Source organism: Cololabis saira, chromosome 10 (assembly GCF_033807715.1).
Source record: "Cololabis saira isolate AMF1-May2022 chromosome 10, fColSai1.1, whole genome shotgun sequence".
NCBI lineage: Eukaryota > Metazoa > Chordata > Actinopteri > Beloniformes > Belonidae > Cololabis > Cololabis saira.
In genome coordinates this window covers 32,878,267-32,896,423 of record NC_084596.1, presented here as the reverse complement: position 1 = coordinate 32,896,423, position 18,157 = coordinate 32,878,267, and the positions used below count along the sequence as shown (strand labels likewise).

The 18,157-nt window shown below is 41.1% G+C and overlaps 1 protein-coding gene across 3 annotated transcripts in view; it reads right to left on the bottom strand.

Annotated features, from left to right (window-relative positions):
- pkn2a (protein kinase N2a) overlaps positions 1 to 18,157 on the bottom strand; it is a 48,402-nt gene that overhangs the window by 6,646 nt on the left and 23,599 nt on the right. For 2 of the 3 annotated variants that reach the window (XM_061732612.1, XM_061732614.1), the window contains exons 3-16: positions 17,801 to 17,936; positions 14,809 to 14,966; positions 12,196 to 12,325; positions 11,918 to 12,063; positions 11,477 to 11,690; positions 7,334 to 7,519; positions 6,574 to 6,683; positions 6,323 to 6,466; positions 4,899 to 4,974; positions 4,520 to 4,676; positions 4,253 to 4,379; positions 2,857 to 2,993; positions 2,495 to 2,570; positions 2,229 to 2,320 (exon numbers count right to left, since the gene is read on the bottom strand). In XM_061732612.1, the coding sequence (XP_061588596.1) occupies positions 2,229 to 2,320; positions 2,495 to 2,570; positions 2,857 to 2,993; positions 4,253 to 4,379; positions 4,520 to 4,676; positions 4,899 to 4,974; positions 6,323 to 6,466; positions 6,574 to 6,683; positions 7,334 to 7,519; positions 11,477 to 11,690; positions 11,918 to 12,063; positions 12,196 to 12,325; positions 14,809 to 14,966; positions 17,801 to 17,936 (1,889 nt within the window). The remainder of the gene's footprint in view (positions 1 to 2,228; positions 2,321 to 2,494; positions 2,571 to 2,856; positions 2,994 to 4,252; positions 4,380 to 4,519; positions 4,677 to 4,898; positions 4,975 to 6,322; positions 6,467 to 6,573; positions 6,684 to 7,333; positions 7,520 to 11,476; positions 11,691 to 11,917; positions 12,064 to 12,195; positions 12,326 to 14,808; positions 14,967 to 17,800; positions 17,937 to 18,157) is intronic. The other variant, XM_061732613.1, reaches the window with a different exon arrangement.

Genomic DNA, 18,157 nt, shown 5'->3' with positions numbered 1-18,157 from the left:
TATATATATATATATATATATATATATATATATATATATATATATATACACATATATTATATATGTCGACCTGCGGAGTGAAACTGTGGAACTGCCTGAGCATGGAGTTAAAACAAAGTCAAAACATATCACCATTTATAAAAAAGATACAAAGAAACATTCTTTTCAAAATACAGATGCGAATAAACATGTAGATATGTATATTTATATATATTAGATATATAGATGTATATTATGGATATAGATATGTTACATGTACGTATGTACATGGATATATTGAGTTGTATTATACGTACAGTATTTGTGTATCTATATCTCTATTAATATTAATGATTTATAGTTATATGTTGATATACAGATTTATAGTAATTTTTATGCATATAATTGGAGGTAAATATATGAACCAGTGTATATAGCATATCTACTCTTATATAATTATATTTTTATACCATTGCTGTCTATTATATTGTAGTATTATAGTAAAGTAATGATAATGTAATACTATGCATTATAATTACTTCTATTATTACATACATACATAGTAGCACAACTTAATGCTGGGCAGTTTTTATTGTTTGTTTTCTTTTGTTTGCCTTGATTTGTTTGATTTTGACTATATTTATATATACAAATAATTGAGTACTATATCACTATATTGAACAGTTATTAAAGTAGGTATGGGTGGTTTATAAGTACGTTTATTGAAACATGTAAGAATGTATGTAAGATTCAGGGGTAGGACTCGATAAGTGGTTACTTCATTTCTACTCCGTTTTGAGCATGTTGGTGGATCCGTGAGGTCTGCCCAAGTGCTGTATACATACATACACACACACATATACATATACATATACATATATATATATATATATATATATATATTCTGTTTCTGTTTTTTTTTTACTATTTTTTGCATGTTTGAAATAAAATCTTCAAAACCAACACCAGGACAGCGAGGCCAGCAACAGACAGTTCCCATCGGTAACGCCTCCCAAGTCCCCCCTGCAGCCTGGCTTCAGGCACCAGGGAGGCAATAGCGCACCATTTATACTGACCACCATGCGTTTAACACGGGATAATAGCAGGGTCTGATCTAAAAACGCCTTTAAATGCAGAGGCAGGGACGTGTAACACTTTATTCTACTGCTATCCTGCCTTCGGGGTAGTGGAAAGTGGAAAGGCGTAACTTCATAATGCTTTGTGAGAGCACAGACCGGGTAGGATCAATACTGGGTCTTTGTTTTAGATTATTTTAAGGCAGCTTTGAAGGAAGAATGAAGAGAGGATCTGATGCTTGATACCACCATCGGTGGGAGAGTGTCTTATAGAAATATTGTCCAAATGACTAAATGTAATTCAGGATTTCACTGAAACATAAGATCTAGTGATGCACCGAAATGAAAATTTGTGGCCGAAACCAAAACCGAAAATAATAATAAACACTTGGCCGAATACCGAATAATACCGAACAATGGTTCTTCACAGTTTTTCATTTATTTTGCCAATTCTTTCACCATTGCATAAATCAAATAAATGTGCACTGAAATACAGTCACAATTTGTCTTATTGTACTTATTGTATTTTTTCTCATAATCCTTTTTCATTTTCTCCCTTCAAATCCAATTAATCGGGTCACGGCGGGGCTCATCTCCGCAATTTGAAGCCTTGTATTATAATTGTAAAAATCTGGGTTATTTTCTTGGAAGATCTCGTCAAACAGACAGTGAGGGTGTTTTCCACCGCATCGGTAGTACGGGCCTTTTCTCTGCTGTGCGTGCCGTGACTGTCTCCATCACCAAGCGGCTTTCCCAAATCCAACTCAGCCTGGATCATTTCTCGTGTCCTCTGCTTTTTCCCCACATCCAAGTAATGATCTGACATGCCGACATGTTTGCTGCATTTATCACCACACGCCCCTCACTCCAGCTGTTCGCTGTTTGATTGCGTCATCACACGCCGTTATTAATTGTTCGTTTTTTCCCCACTTATTCCACCGAACACCAAAAGTGTTTTTTTTTGCCATTTTCGGCCGAACAATTTCGGTTACCGAACATTCGGTGTATCACTAATTAGATCCATCACTGATGTCCTGCTTGTTCCCTTCAGCTGACTAAGAGCAAAGCAGTCAAGCTTTTTCTTCGCTTATAAAGTAAAAAAAAGTAAGACCTGATTAACAGTGTTGACTTTAGACGCGTAAAAATACCCGATGTGAAGCTTTTTATGCTTACCTGTCGACCTCATCCCGAGCCACGATGTCTCCTTTCTTCAAGGCTTTGATGGCAAACATCTCCCCGGTGCTTTTATATTCTGCTAGGAGCACCTGCAGAGGCACAGAGGCAACGCAGGGTTTCAGCTTCACTGGATTACAGGTGAATATGCAGCTATTTCCATTTCACAACAGAACCACCAAAACAAGCTTGATGAAGACATCCCCACTTCCTTCCACCCGTTAAATAAAAACTGAGATTAACTGATGCTGAGAATCATTTTTCACCTTTCCAAAGTGGCCCCGTCCAAGCACCGCCACGCATTTGAAGTCCTTAAGACTGAAGTGGAACTGCTCTTCCTCCCTTGAAAGACATGAACACGAGTTTGTTGGTTTAGACCGGTTCTGGTCAGGTAACACTGATCACACGTAAATGAATCTCTCCCACGACTCGGGTGAGAATCAACACGTTCAAAACGAACAAGCGACACATAAAAGTGACCATCTACCAAACTGGAAATCATCAATAGAACAGTATAAACATCTTCTCTTTAAGGATACAAATACTGAGAAAAGTTATCAAATTTAAATAAAACTATTCTTGGATATTCAGTCAGAGCTTCAAAGTTAAGCGGACATGGCAGTCAGACCTTATGTCTGTAACTTTTTGGATGGCGGTGAGCTCCAGGTCCGGGTCGGGGAGCTCCTGCTCCAGGAGCCCGTCCATGTCGGGCTTTATCACAGTGCTGTGTCTCTTGTTGAGGAAGTCGAACGAGGCCAGAGCGTCCTGCGGAGCAAACACGGGAATGTTGAAGGATTGCAGAGTACGGTTGACTTCATGTGAAATGGGAAGAAAATGAAGAATAAGCTGAGTCAACATGTTAGTTAATCAGTCATTTTAAAATGATAACCGATAACCAATCATCTTGTTTTTCATCAATTTGCTCTGGTCTTTAATAAGCTTTGTGTTCATTGGTGTTGTTTTTTGGCAGCCTGTTTCAATTTTAGCTTTAGTCGAGTCTTTGGGTCAAGCTATCATTTTAGTTTTTATTAGTTTTAGTCACGTTCATTCTCCTTTTAGTCGTGTCAAGTTTCAGTCGACTAAAAGTCTGAGCATTTTAGTCTTATTTTAGTCAGAATTGTCCAGGACCATTTTAGTCAGATTGTATTTAGCCAAAACTATTTTACAATTCAAACAAGGTTATTGTATTATTGTTACCTTATAGACTCAAGAATACATTCATTCCAGATACAGAAGACTCTAATTTGAGTTTACAACATATTTATTTTTCCACATCTCTCTCCATCTTTTTCTTTTTCAATAACACATTGGGTTTTCTTTTCCACGTCTAGGTAGGAAAGTGTATCCAAAGATGGATCTTCTTCTTCTTCTCCAGCCCCAGAGCAGATCCCTGCGTTTCTCTATGTAACTGTTTTTAATAACGTGAACCTAGAGCTCTGCGTTAACGGCATCAGCCTCTAACCTTTAGCTGCATCTTCTGGATCTGATTCCCCGCTGCAGCGACTGGGATTGAGGACGTGACGTCACCCAGCAGCAGAACTAAACCAGAGGAAACTACTGAAAACATGGACATTAAGGATCTTTGGTAGAACATTTCGTCTCGTTTTGGTCAACGAAAATTAAGACACATTTTAACAGTTTTTATTTTGTAATCTACATTTTAGTCTTGTTTTTATTCGTCTACGATATTGCATTATATATTTAATTTTTTATCGTCACATGACCAGCATTTTCGTTGCGTCTCGCCTCGTTTTCCTCAGCTGATAAAGGTTCGTTGACGACGATATTTAGTCATAATTTTTGTTGACGAAAGCAACTTTAGTGTTCATCTGCAGAAAACAGATCAGATCTACGTCAAATTATAGGTCCAGTTACTCAGGTAATACACCTGGACGGAGACAGAAGCGCATATTCATTCTTTGTGTCCACGTCCCGCTCAGGTAACGCCCTCTTCCTCATACACGTGAGAGTTCATCAGGTCTGTGATGACTGAACGCTGCTAATAGCTGCTAATACTACCCTACCTGTACCTCTTCCTTGTTGGGGATCTTATGCGGCCCCAGAGGTTCTCCGTCGTCATCGGGGGCTGGGTAGTGTTTGGGTCCTGGTGTGGGCTCTTTGTCGAAGTCCAGCTTGGTCACCAGCGGGTCGCTGTTTACAAACGGTGAGAAGAGTCATATATTTGTCCCTTTTCACTTCTTTGAATGAGGTTTTTATGCCTCAGTCTGCATGTGTGTGTGTGTGTGTGTGTGTGTGTGTGTGTGTGTGTGTGTGTGTGTGTGTGTGTGTACCTGCTGGGGGTGGGCGACCCGGGCAGGCTGCTGGGTCCGGTCTCGGCAGCCTGCGGGCTGAAGGAGTTGGTGCTGACGGTGGGGATGGCTCTCCTCACCAGCCGGCCCCAGGTGGCAATGTTGATGTTCATCTGAGGAGCTCGCAGGAAGGTTTTGCCTGATGAAGATAAACGAGGCGAAAACAAACAATAAATATTCCAAAATGATCTAAACCCCCCCCCCCCCCTCTATTGATCACATAATTTGATTTTGAAGAAAAACTGATTCATTTCTAAACAATGACTTCGCAGAGCACAGAAAACCAGTCTGAAGAGAAATCAAATTTCCACCTCAGAGCACCTTGAAAAAGTGTAATTTTGCATTTACAGCAGTGACTCACCTTGTTGTTTGGAGAAAATCTTCTTCTGTCTTTGCAGTTTTGTTCTTCTCTCGATGACGGGGTTGAAAAATGTTACCTTTATAAAAAGAGGAACACAAACGTTTAGCAAAACCTAAAATGAGTGATAAATCTGTGCACTTACAGAGATGATGTTAACAGTAAATAAAAGCTTTAGAGCCCAATATTTCCCTCAATGAGATGAGAAAGTCCATTAATCAGTGTAAATGAATGATCATCATGAGCTAATGCAGTTTTAAAGATCAAGATGACTCAAAGTTGTTTAGATATCTTGAAGATACTGATAAACATCTTAATGCTTAATAGTCTAAGGCCCTGTCCCAATACTTCCCCTACCCCTCGTTTTCAGCCCTACCCCTAAATTTTGCGCGTTCCCGTGAGGGTAGTGGTGTCCCAATTCCTCTTTCCACCTAATGATAAGTTAATGATGATAAGGGTAATGAAGAAAACGAGTGTAGTGGCTATGAATCTGTCCCTACGGATCAAGGGTTTTCAGATGCTCAATAGGTGAACTAGGGCCAGAAAAATTTCCCAGAATGCTTTTCGTCGTCGTTTGCGGACTGAATTAAAAAAAAAACATGGCGGAAATTTCTTATTTTTTAGTGAATAAAATCAATATTTTGATTTAGTTTCTGCATAAAAATGCGTTTTGATTACATTTCTAGCGAGAAATATATATTTTACCATCATGATATTCTCTCAGTGAATGTACATAATCACTCGTTTGCCCGTTGTTGCTTAGTCTTTTTCAAACCTCGCCAGAATAAAGGCTGATTTATGGTTCCGCGTTACACCAACGCAGAGCCTATGGCGTAGGTTTATGCGGTGACGCGCGCTGTACCCTACGCTGTACCCTACGCTGTACCCTACGCCGTAGGCTCTCCGTCGATTTAACGCGGAACCATAAATCAGCTCCTGAGCCGGCAGGCAGAAATCCAGAAATTTTCGGAGCAAATTTCTTAACAGGCGTAGCTACAACTGTTAGATTTCATCTATTAAACCAACATTTATCTTCCTAAAGGATTTATTTCAGCCAGCTGTAATTCTCCACAGAGCTGCAGGTTTCTCCCCGGGACGACGGCGCAGGTTGACCTGGCGATCACGTCTGTACTCCGGCTGCTGCTGCTCCGGACCGGCGGCTCTTATCGCCGAAAACATCAGATCAAATTTCTTAACAGGCGTTATTTGGATAAACTGAGCCCAGGTTGGGGATCTTAACAGTTACTTTTACCTGAAAAAATATTAAAACTTAATAAAGTGGCATATTAACAGCACTACAGCTGAAATTAAAACTTTTGGCTCAAATCTGTGGCTTCTTTTTTAGGGGTAGTGGTAGTGAGGGAGGGCTAGTGGTAGAAAGTAGGGGGTGTATTGGGATTGGCCTTAGGTGTGGTGAGTGTGAGCACCTCTGCAAACAGCATCCCCTGTGGCTCCAGGTACAGACACATCCCATGACGCTGGTTATCCAGGAAGTCTTCCAGCCGCAGGAACTTGACGGCACACAGCGAACGCCAGTCACGCCAGTACACAGAGATCTCCAGCTCACGCGACTGCGGGACAGATCCACGTGAACAACAACAACAACAAACGGATGCCGGGCATCAACTGTGAGTCAACAGCGCAGGTGTGGCTCAAAAGCACAAGTGTGTGTTTTTACCCGGTCCAGCTCCAGTGTAAACTTCTGGTCCCAGGCCTGGTTGCTCACCGGCCTCCAGCTTGTTTGTCCAACAACTGTGTTGTCCAACTTCAGCACGGCGCCAATTTCATCTGAGGAAAACACACTGAGCTTTGAACAATGTCCTGACTTGACTGTCGAGCTGACTGGAGGAGATTTTCAGATCCATCATTTGTTTTATGTTGACCTAAAAAAAAATCTTTTCAAGGCGGTGCAGGAGGTCAGATCTACTTACTGTAGATCTGTAGATTTTTTCAGTAGATTTTAAAGTACTTCTTATCGTCTTTAAATCTATGAATGGCTTAGCTCTCTCCTACATAGTTGACATGCTGACTGAATACGTACCGGACAGATCCCTTAGATCATCAAATAAGAGTCTTCTAATCATTCCTAGAATCCACACTAGATCTGCTCATGGTGCTTTCAGTCACTACTACACTCTCTGGAATTCCTTGCCACAGGAACTAAGGTCTGCTCCAACAGTTCCCACTTTCAAAAGCAGACTAAAAACGTACCTTTTTGCACAGGCGTTTGACTAAACTCATGGTTGGCAGGGTGATCACACTTTTGTTAAAATGGAATTATGGTTGTTATTATTGTTTTTTCATGTCATACTCGTTATCTATTTCTGTTATTGCAAACTTGTAATTTTGTTTGTTTGTTTGTTTATGTACTTTTGAGCACATTGAGTCCATGCTCGTCATGTGAAATGTGCTTTATAAATAAATTTGACTTGACTTACTGGAGAGCTCCTCGCTCTTCGTGAGGTTCCTTGAACTCACGCCACGATTCCGGTTGGCTCGGCTGATGAAGGATGAACGCGTCTCGCTGGGGCTCCAGCCGGGGAGGGGGACAGAGGCGGCTTTGGAACGACCGGGGACATTTTCCAGGAGGTCCTGACAGCCCATGAGTCTGACATCTAGCGTGCCTGAAGGTGAGGGAGAACACTTTTATTAACGTTTGTCGCTCCTGTGTAGCCTTTATCTTTCATGTCAAAGTAACATTATTTATTTCACACCAGCAGGCAGTGAACCAGACTGCAGCCATTTGAGGCAGCGCTACGAGTAGGAGGACCAGTGCCATTTTGACAGAACTGCCTTCTTTTCAGAACCTTTAGTTCATTTTTTAAACTTAAATTCCCATCCAACTTTGACAACAGGGCCCCAAAAATAAGACGAGGAGTAAGGTGCGGGTATGGTTCTGCGTCACACACACGCAGAGCACACGGCGCACCCGTGACGCCGTCACGAATCGTTCAGAGTTCTCCGTCTCTCCATTTGGTCGCGGTGCAGTACCCCCCGCGGCCACTAGTTAGCGATCTTTTTCTGAATGGTTTATACGACTTTTTCCGGTCACAGTAAATCAAAGAAATAAGGACAACTATTGTGCAAAAAACAAAAACAAAAAAAATCACATATAAACGAAGAAAAAAGCCCTGGAAGTTCACTACTGATTCAAACCGGAAACCGGAAATGCTTCGCTTTCAAACGAACCAATCACAGCCCTCTCGGTCTGCGAGTGGACGGCGTCTCCTCGACGCGTAGTTACAATTTTCGGGAGGTGCACGTCAGAGACGGCGCATGTGACGGCGTGTCCTCTGCGTGTACAAAAACCACACGCCGTAGACACAGCGTCGTTTTGACGCAGAAGCATAATTCAGCCTTAAGATGTAGAGTCCTCTCGGTTTAATGAAACCAGTGATTCTCTGCCTTTGCCTCGGGTACATTTGTACTTCTCAGGCAAAGCTAAATGATTCTGAATCTTTTTAGAACTACTTTTTAGTTGCTGCACTTTATTTAATTTCATGTATTTTGGAAGAAAGCACAAGCTGAGCCTGTGAAACTCCTGCTGAAATGTTTTGTTTTCAGCTCTACGTTTAAAGCTGTAAGTGACTGAATATTCCTTCTACAGTACTTGACAAATATTTAAATTAGTGGGTACTCAGATTAAGCTATATATTTCAGTCTTTTTCAAACCACTTCTAAGTGGATGGGTGGACGGATCATTAAGGGGTGTATGTATATTAAGGGGATGTATTTCATGTCCTGATCTCCGTGGGGTCCAACCAGTCAGAGAGGTTTCAAACTCGAGCACAAATGTTGCACACGAACACCGGTGTGATTAATTAATAACAAAGAAAACACCCACTGATGGACCACAGCGTCGTGGCTGGCTGCATTTTCAAGGGAGGACTGACTAATCGTTAAAGCAAACAAAGTTAAATCACCACAAAGCTCAGTTCCTCCACGTAGCTGCTGCATTCATATCAAACCGTTAAGAAAAGAAGCCAGAAACAGGTCCGGTGAAACTCAACGCACCGTGTGTAGATCATTACAAGTGATACAGGCAATCAATTAATCAGAGTTGCCATACTGAATAATTAAACACATTAACATTCAAAAGTTGTTCATGTTATTACTGAAGATTATTGGCAATCAATGATCAATTTAGCCCACAGAACTGTTCTATTTTGAAATAGAGGGTATTGACAAAGGGATTGTGTTTACTTTTATGTTATATATTTAACTCTGACTGCATAGGAGTGCTGTTGCAGCCAATCGCTGCTCCCGCCGTAATATAGTTCCTTTTTTTATCCATCCGCTTATGAGACAGTCGCCTTTTTGCAGTCATTTCTGCACACGGTGAGTGTACAAGTCACAACATGTAAATAAGAGCATTTTGGAGTTGTTACAGTTTATTTTGTCACTTGGGTGAGGTGTAGCAATCCATTTCCAAAGATCTGGGGAGCAGGGGATTTGTCAGACGGGTTTATTGGATGCACAAAGAAGAGAATGATATAAATATAACTATCGTATTAAACTCCAGGGCTGACGATAAGATAAGAATATTCCAAAAATGTTGGCGCATCGCTGCAACATGAGAGAAGATTGATATTTTCAGTGAATCATCTATTTATTTCCTAATATTTCCCCCCACTTTAATGGTTTTACTCATAAATTCATAATTTAAGTGATTCATTAAAGTTGATTAAAATGGTGCTCCCAGATTTTGTGCTGGCACTGCGGAGACTTTCAGTTATCAGAGCTTATAAAATAACTTTCAGTTATCGGCACCAGAGCCACAAGCAGAAAGAGAGAGTGAAGCTCAACTGATCCCAGACTGGTTTAATGGGTTTGGCGAGTCCAGTCTTGTTGAGTACTTTCATTCAGGTTCATGCACAAATAAAGAACAACAAAATTTAAGCCCTTTAGCAGGAACAAGAAGGTGAGTAAAGCATGAATATTTTCTGTTACAAGCTGCAACTCCAAATGTTTGAATGCCTTCGAAAGATAAAGAATCAAAGGTCAGCTTGGTCAAAATAAAACATTTAAAGGGGAAATTAAGAAATCCTGTCCAATCACCCACTCATGTAGATATATTGCAAAAAAAACAACAACAAAAACATCATCATAAGATGATGGATTTTAGAAAGATGCACAACATCTGGTGACAGTGGAGGCAAAAAACTGCAATCACAGAAGGAATATTCAATATACGAAGAGAAACAACACAGCCAGTGCCCGAGAGCATGTATTTCACACTCTGATATGACTGCCAAATCAAAGACAAACAGCCCGATCCTGTCTGTGATCGAGGCTGCTGAAGCCTGAACATACTGTACGTCATAAACATTTCATTTGGACCTCAAGAAACTGTGTCAAGTTTGGACAAATAGGCCATGCCATCTTTGATATCATATCTGAGTTGAAACCATATCTGAGTTGAAGTATCTCCATCTTAAGACTTGTGTAGATAAAAGTTCCATGCAGATAATCAAATGCCATCCTATAGTTTCACTCAATTACATCTCAGAGAAATGGAGCCAGTCCACTACATTTATTAAACAGCTTTAATGTTGAAACTGGTCATCATAAAATACAGGACTGTCTCAGAAAATTAGAATATTGTGATTTTCTGTAATGCAATTACAAAAACAAAAATGTCATACATTCTGGATTCATTACAAATCAACTGAAATATTGCAAGCCTTTTATTATTTTAATATTGCTGATCATGGCTTACAGCTTAAGAAAACTAAAATATCCTATCTCAAAAAATTAGAATATTCTGGGAATCTTAATATTAAACTGTAAACCATAATTAGCAATATTAAAATAATAAAAGGCTTGCAATATTTCAGTTGATTTGTAATGAATCCAGAATGTATGACATTTCTTTTTCTTTTCTAAATTGCATTACAGAAAATAAAGAACTTTATCACAATATTCTAATTTTCTGAGACAGTCCTGTATGTCAAATTATTAGCATTTAACCATGTAAAGGCATATAACTCAGGTCTTATATGCCTTACCGTTGCAAACCATCTGGGAAACAACTGATAGTTGCTACATTTCTTTTAGATGTGTTACTTTTTGACCCTTTGTACTGCAGCACCACTGTGTTCCAGTCACTTTAGCCAGGTACATTTTTGACCATTAACATTGCTACACTGCTGTTGGTACACGTCAGCCAGCAGTAGTTTTATGGCCACAGAGGCCGTGCTTTGAAAGACCGCTCAGAGATAAAGTTAGTCCACGTGAAACTCACTGACCCCGACACAGTTATTCTCTTCATGGAAAGCAGCTACAGTGCGTCCAGAAACACCGGTGGAGAGAGATGGAGGGTGAGTTTATGTCAGCACGGTAAAACGATGGCATGTCTTTACGGGTCATAGGGGTGCTTTAAAATCAAACTGCACTGATATAAACAGAACCATTTCATTTTATATCCCATTTGAAAACTAAAGCCCAATAAGACCAGGTACCATCCACATCAGCCTACTTTAATTTCTATCTTTTGGGTGATTAAGAACAATGAACTGTGGTTTGGAGGCCAGCGTGTAAATGAGCTTTAACCAACCATCACAAAGTGACGTTGCAGTTACCTGTAAGTGCTGCAGGCTTGGTTACTGTGCTGTACTGGTTCTGTGTTGAGATGATACTGGATCTGGGACTGAGGGCCGGTGAGGACAACATAGACAACTCTTCTATGATGCTGCTGCTGCGAGGGTGGTTTTTGGGCAGTTCGTTGAGGCGTTGCTCCAAGGAATATCGCAACAGGTCCAGCTTTTGACTGGACTCAGTAAAGCGAGCCTGGGCCTGAATAAACAAGTATTGTGAAAGGAAAACGTTAGGAAAATTAGAGAGGAGTGAAAGAGAAAGCAGCATTACATGCTCAGTTTTACTTTAGTGAAACGGATCTCATTTCAAGCCTTCGAGAATAAATGTATCCAGAGTGATCGGAAACTTGCTTAGGCTTTTATTAACACCTAGATAATAGACACCTGGATAATATTTACTTCAAGTACATCTATACACACACAAACCTCTGAATGTGCTTTCTTTTCCGTGACTTTTCCAGAACCCAGGAGTTTCATGACGTTTTTCGCTCCCTCCGCCACTGCAGACTCTATCCTGGCATGGTGACACAGTTCCTCCACCCGTAGGTCTAAAGGGCTGATTATGGGCTTATCTAGAAGACAGAACAGGGTTATTTCATTGATGTTTTCCACAGACAGCTGTTTACAAACTTTGCACCATGTGTATTTGTCTTTCTGCTTCAAACTGACACGATGACTGTCGTTAAAGAAAAGCCAGAGCTCACCCATCACATCATTGTTGTCGAAGCTCACTTCGCTGGCCTGGCTGGCCTTGAGGATCTGCATCCTGATGAACTCAATCTTTGTCTTGCTATCTTGAAGCATCTGCTGAGCAGTTGCTAGTAACTTACGATCCTGCAAGTAAAAGAAAAGGCTGAAATTAAACCCTGTCCACTGGAAGTCAGAACACCTTAATGGCTCTAAAGAAAAAGATTAGGATATCAGAACTTCACACACGATCCCACATCCACGCCAACCCTTGCCGCTCATTGTTTTCTGTCGCGGTGAGGACGTTACTCAGCCCAGACACGAGTTCATGCCCTTAATTGGAACTAAAGCACAAGTGACCACATGGAAAATCTTATTCACCAAAAAACAAAGTGGACTGTCATTGTGTGGGGAATTTGCCAGAGTGTCCCATACGTGCAAACACACACACAGTTGAGTAAGCAAACTCCACCCCAGATTCCTGTGAAGTTTAAGCGCTGCTTGTTGATGGCTCTGTGTGCAGGAAAGACCTCTGTCCAAGCAAGCATTTCCTCTCTGACATCAGGACAGGGCTATTTCCAAACTGGAAGGTGCCTCCGTCCGTCTGACTGCGGAGGTCGGTTATAAAACACCGTGACCCCCCCAGAAGGTCAAACAGAGTGTTGGAGTCAGGTGACAGACTTTATTAAGTCACTTATAGATCCTGTGGTTGCACAGAAATACACCACAAGCACGTCTTGTAGTAAAACAACACCCACATGGACATGCATGATCTGTGTATTTGGGTGTAGAGCTGTGTTTGACCATGAATCAAATGAGCCATCCCATCAAATTAAAATAAATAAATAAGGAGGACTGTGTCCTGTCTGATCCCTTGACTGAGGCTCGGGGATTTTTGTTTTAATGGCAAGTTTACCAAATAAAAATTACACCTTTCTTTTCACAATACTTGTTTGAATTGTAAGAGGTACCGTATGTTCCGCATTATAAGGCGCACATTCAATGAATGACGTATTTTAAAACGTTTTCCTTATATAAGGCGCACCGCATTATAAGGCGCACTAAATATATGGTAAAATACTGTACTATAGTGGCTGGGGTTGAGTTACGGATCTACATGATGGAGCTGCGCTACAGCAAATGCTACAAAATCCTACAGCAAATGCAAATGCAAAAGAAAAAAAAAAAAAAACAGGAAGAAATGTACCGTATGTCAAACTTTATTAACAAAATGAAAACCGTCTCCTCAAAGTCACCATTATGCGAGTCAGTGTCGCTGCTGTTGTCTTGAACGTCTGTGACGATTCCTGACGTTTTTAGCGCCATTACTTTGGCGACACCAACTACATTACCCACAATCCCCCTGAGTATAGTAACAGAAATTACTTATATTAATTATATGATTAATGATCATATATAAGGCGCACTGCATTATAAGGCGCACTACCGGTTTTTGAGAAAATTAAAGGCTTTTGGGTGCGCCTTATAGTGCGGAAAATACGGTACTGTCCTGTAAATGTATTAAAAATAACTCTGTTTGGAGGTGAAGTTGAATGATCCTCTCTACCCCCTAAAATCCGCTGCTGTGAAAATAGCTGCGAATCTGTGGCTGAAAAAGGGAACTGTGCTTCTTTCTCTATGTAAGATGAATTAATGTGGCCAAGATTCACACGTGCGTTACCAAACGAGTGAGGTACGCACGTGTGTGGATGAGGGGGGCCCCATGTGCTACACCTGAGCGCGCTATGAACACACCTGACAACCAGATTAATGAGCTATTAATCCAACCAGGGAGACTGCAACAAAAGTGCACTAAATGTAAGGTAATTTCTATCCCAGTGAAAACACTAATAAAATCTTCTTCACTGCATTTTAAATACTGAATAGCCAAGTAACAGCTGTGAATGTTCAAGTCCATCCCTAATTTTTATTAGAAGGCATCTGGAATTTATGACAATTTATCAAAAAAAAACTCCATAAAAGAAAAAACCTGCAACAAAACAAGAAACAAATGATGCTCAAATGTCAGTTGAAGTGGTTAGTACAGTAAGTAACATGCCTGTTGTTAATGTTGGTACAACTGCCAAACTGTTTGTTTTTTTTGAAAGCTCATACATGTTTAAAATGATGCAGGTGAAAAGTCAACATCATCAGCACAGAGTTTATACTTCTGTCTGATGACGTGTCCTCAGTTCTGGAGATCAGAAATGTTTTCAGCTCCATTTAAAAAGCAACTCAGGAAATATCCAGCGCTTTGGCTGCAAACCTTTGATCACTGGAGCTGCAAAGTTTACATAAGAGACCGGTTTAAAGTTTGAGGACAGTTTCATCCACTCAGTGTGAACTCTGTACAGAATTCATTTTGTCTGTAAACCGAAAGAATAATAAAGCATCTTACTGAAAACTCTGTTGATGGCGTGGAACAGTGTCAGGTATGTGTCCATTTACATCTGTATTTAGTCTAGGACAATGTCTGAAAAAGTCCTTACTGACAGAAAATGTGATTAAATGTGGATTCTGGAGGTGGCTCTGAATGCAGTGCTGCGTGTTAGCGGTGCCAGGCTCGGCGGTCTGACGTGACGCAGCTGAAACCTGAATGTGGGGGGAACGTGCCCCTCAGCTGTGCTTACCTTGGAGGACCCGTTGGAGTACATCTGAATCATGTTTTCAGCGCCCTGCTTCACCTTCAGCTCGATGTCGTTCTGTCGTTTTAAGGCTGCCAGACGGCTGCTGCCGCTGGTGCACATTTTCACTTCACTGTTAGGGGTGTCTGGGGTTAAAGGGCATTCTAGGTGAAGAGCAAAAAAAGATGGGTTGGCGATTAAAGATCATCCTGAAACATTTACAAACATACACTCATCAAGTTTGTGACACACACCAACTATAAACATCGCTTGAGCATGCACATACTATTTTTGACACTCTTAACAGTCCACCGGCTCTGCAAAATGGTGCAGAAGCTTGTTTACAAAAATGTCAAACCCATAAATAGTTTGTAGTTTATAATTTGATGCAGTGTTTGCAGAAGACTTCATCTAAGTCACTCAAGAGTCACTAACTTTACAAGGCAGAAGGAAAAAGAAATAAAACACGACCATGAAAACAAAGACAAAGGGAAAGCTCATTGACATTCAGTTTGACTTGAACATCTTTGATTTATTCACAAAGACTCAAGAAAACAAAGGCAAATCATTTCTACAAGAAGAAGCTTTCTGCCGTCTCACTGGTTCAACCTCAGCAAAAGAAAAAAGGTGAAAATAAATAAGTGTCATCCCTTTATATGAAAACCAAAGGTGAAAAAAATATATAAAATAAGATATATTTGTGGGAATAACAACATTCAGATTTTTTAAGCTGTCATCAGATCCCACAGGGAGATAGAGACAGTTGTACTGCAAACACATGTGTTGGAGACTGCACTTTTACCACACACACACACACACACACGCAGACGCACACACGCTAAGTGTTTTGGTCGTGTCTCAACCTGAAAGTTGTAGAGGAAAATCCCTCCCCAAACCATTTCTCACAAACTCACCCGCAAAAAAACAAAAAGAAAACCTGTTCAACCTCTCCAGACTTGACTTGCCAGTTCAGCAACAAAATGCTGTCATAAATGAGCTCCTCTCAGACAAAGGAAACTTCAAGAAAGACCCCAAATCTGATCCAGCACCAGTCAACTTGAATCTCAGATGTTGGATCCGTCACTGCATTTAAACTGCTTTTTTACACTCATCTCACTTGAGTACGGAGACAAAAAAAAATCCCTTGATGTTTCAAATAAAAATATGAATTTATTAATAATAACTCTGATAATCTGAAATTATTACTAAAAAATAATGTTTTTTCTGTGTTGTGGGTCAGGGAAACGTCCCTCGCTGGCATCACTGGAAACACAGTGGCAAAGAAAAGTCAGCTGACCTTCTGGGCGCTGCCAGATACAAATACCAATAACCAGCCAGAGGCCCTGTAATTCATTCATTGAACGTTTCACCCAACACTTCTGAATGATTCCTTTGATCACCTGCGGGATATAGCTAAAAAGGGAGCATGTGATTCTTTGAATTGAAAATCTATATGATTCATCTAATGAGCCTAATAAGCCAGGAGTCCACTGCACCTGAAGACTGTTAATGACGACAAGTGGAAGATGTTGAGACACACAATGAAGATGCGTGGGTAAACAGGAAAAACAAATACGTCAAAATCACCACGGTGAGAATCTGTTTTAGCTTTCAATGGCGCGCAACTGATTTTGTGGTTTTGACGAAGAAGAAAAACGCTTTAACTCGGTAGTACAGCCACAATCCAAAACACATGCACAAGTTCAGCACATGTCCTCCAGTTTAAATGTGGGACTTTCCTCTCCTCTCTGCATGTGTGTGTGTGTGTGTGTGTGTGTGTGTGTGTGTGTGTGTGTGTGTGTGTGTGTGTGTGTGTGTGTGTGTGTGGGGATGCGGGGGTGTTGATGTCACACTGAGCCAAGAATTCAAGGACCCTCATCCCTTTCAGAGTGATTAAACCCATGCTGGACCGTAGTACGAGATACTAAACTACTGAATAGCAGCAGGGCTGATGTCACTGCTGGACACCTGACAAAGGGAACCCTCCCTCGTATCAACACTATCTGAGAAGGCAAAGAAACACGGCTATCAATACTCGCCAAGCAATGACATCACCATTAGGAGACACTGACCTAAACTTTATGTTATTCCATTTCTGGCGTCAACCAAGTGTTTGACTAATAACCTGTCAAAGTTCTCCTGGTACCATAAGACATCCTGGCTGCAGGCAGACACAAGAGCAGCTCAGGAAACAAGACCGGTCTCTCACAGATCCAAGAGCTGAACATATCTCAGTTTGAAGCCGTTTGATGTTTAGGAAGCTGACAAGGCTCAGTTCCTCTCCATCATTCTGCGATGGCCAGCGACATTCCACAGACGTGTCGTCACTTGAATAAAAAGCTCTTGTTCACTAAATAGGAGGTCGTAAAGTCAGGCTAAATTTGTTTCCACTTAAGATAACCATTTACCAGGACAGCCTCCCCTTCCCTCCTCCAATACACACATTCCCAGCTCCACTTCCTGATGTCAACTGAACCAGGAGAATGTGGTGGTGAGAGACAGACAAACACTGTTCCACCACTGCCATCACCAGTCACTGTGTAGGGCACCTAGTGCAACAAGCACTGAATGCGCACAGCTGTTGTGGTCAACTCTCTCCAAATTCCAGCATTGTTGACAAATGCACAGGAGCAGGCTTTCAACAACCTCCGAGAACAATCGACAGCTCATTTTAACTGTCGCTGGAATGTGGACTGCAACAATGTCAGCCTCTGGATGGTGAGTCACCTCCAAACACTGTGTGCAGTCTGTGTGTTTGAATCGGCGCTCTGACACGACGCTGCCTCAATGATTTACAAACTCATACTTCACATTAAAAACAGTATCCGGCCAAGAAACCGCTAAACAGACGTGTGGCGTATGTGAGACGGTCCCAGATATGAATGTGCCTCATGCTTGTGCCTGAATTACCGTCATACCTCATTCAAACCGGTCAGGGACTTTTGCTCAAGTTATCTAAGCTTTTGCAGCTCTGCTCTGGTGTCAAGTGTGTGATTACCTAAAAGTTCTTCTGGATCTTTGACCACAATATGAGCATTAAGTTCTTGAAGTTCTTGGTGAAGCTCCTCAACCTTCTTGTTGGACTTTTTCAGCATGTTGTCAACATACGCCAGGCTCTTCTTGTCTGTGGTAACCTAAGGAGAGCAGAGAAAGTAAACACTTAAGAACTCAAGTAGTTTTAATCACAGATCCCGAGTACAGAGGTCGAAAAAGGGCCCACTCAGTCAAAACTAACATCTCAATTACTCTTCTGAGAAACTTGGGGAGCATTGTTGTGTTTTTGTTGGCTTTAAAAATATTTTCAAACATGGGAGTTGTTACATTAATAGGACCATCAGTCTGTGATCACTTTTGT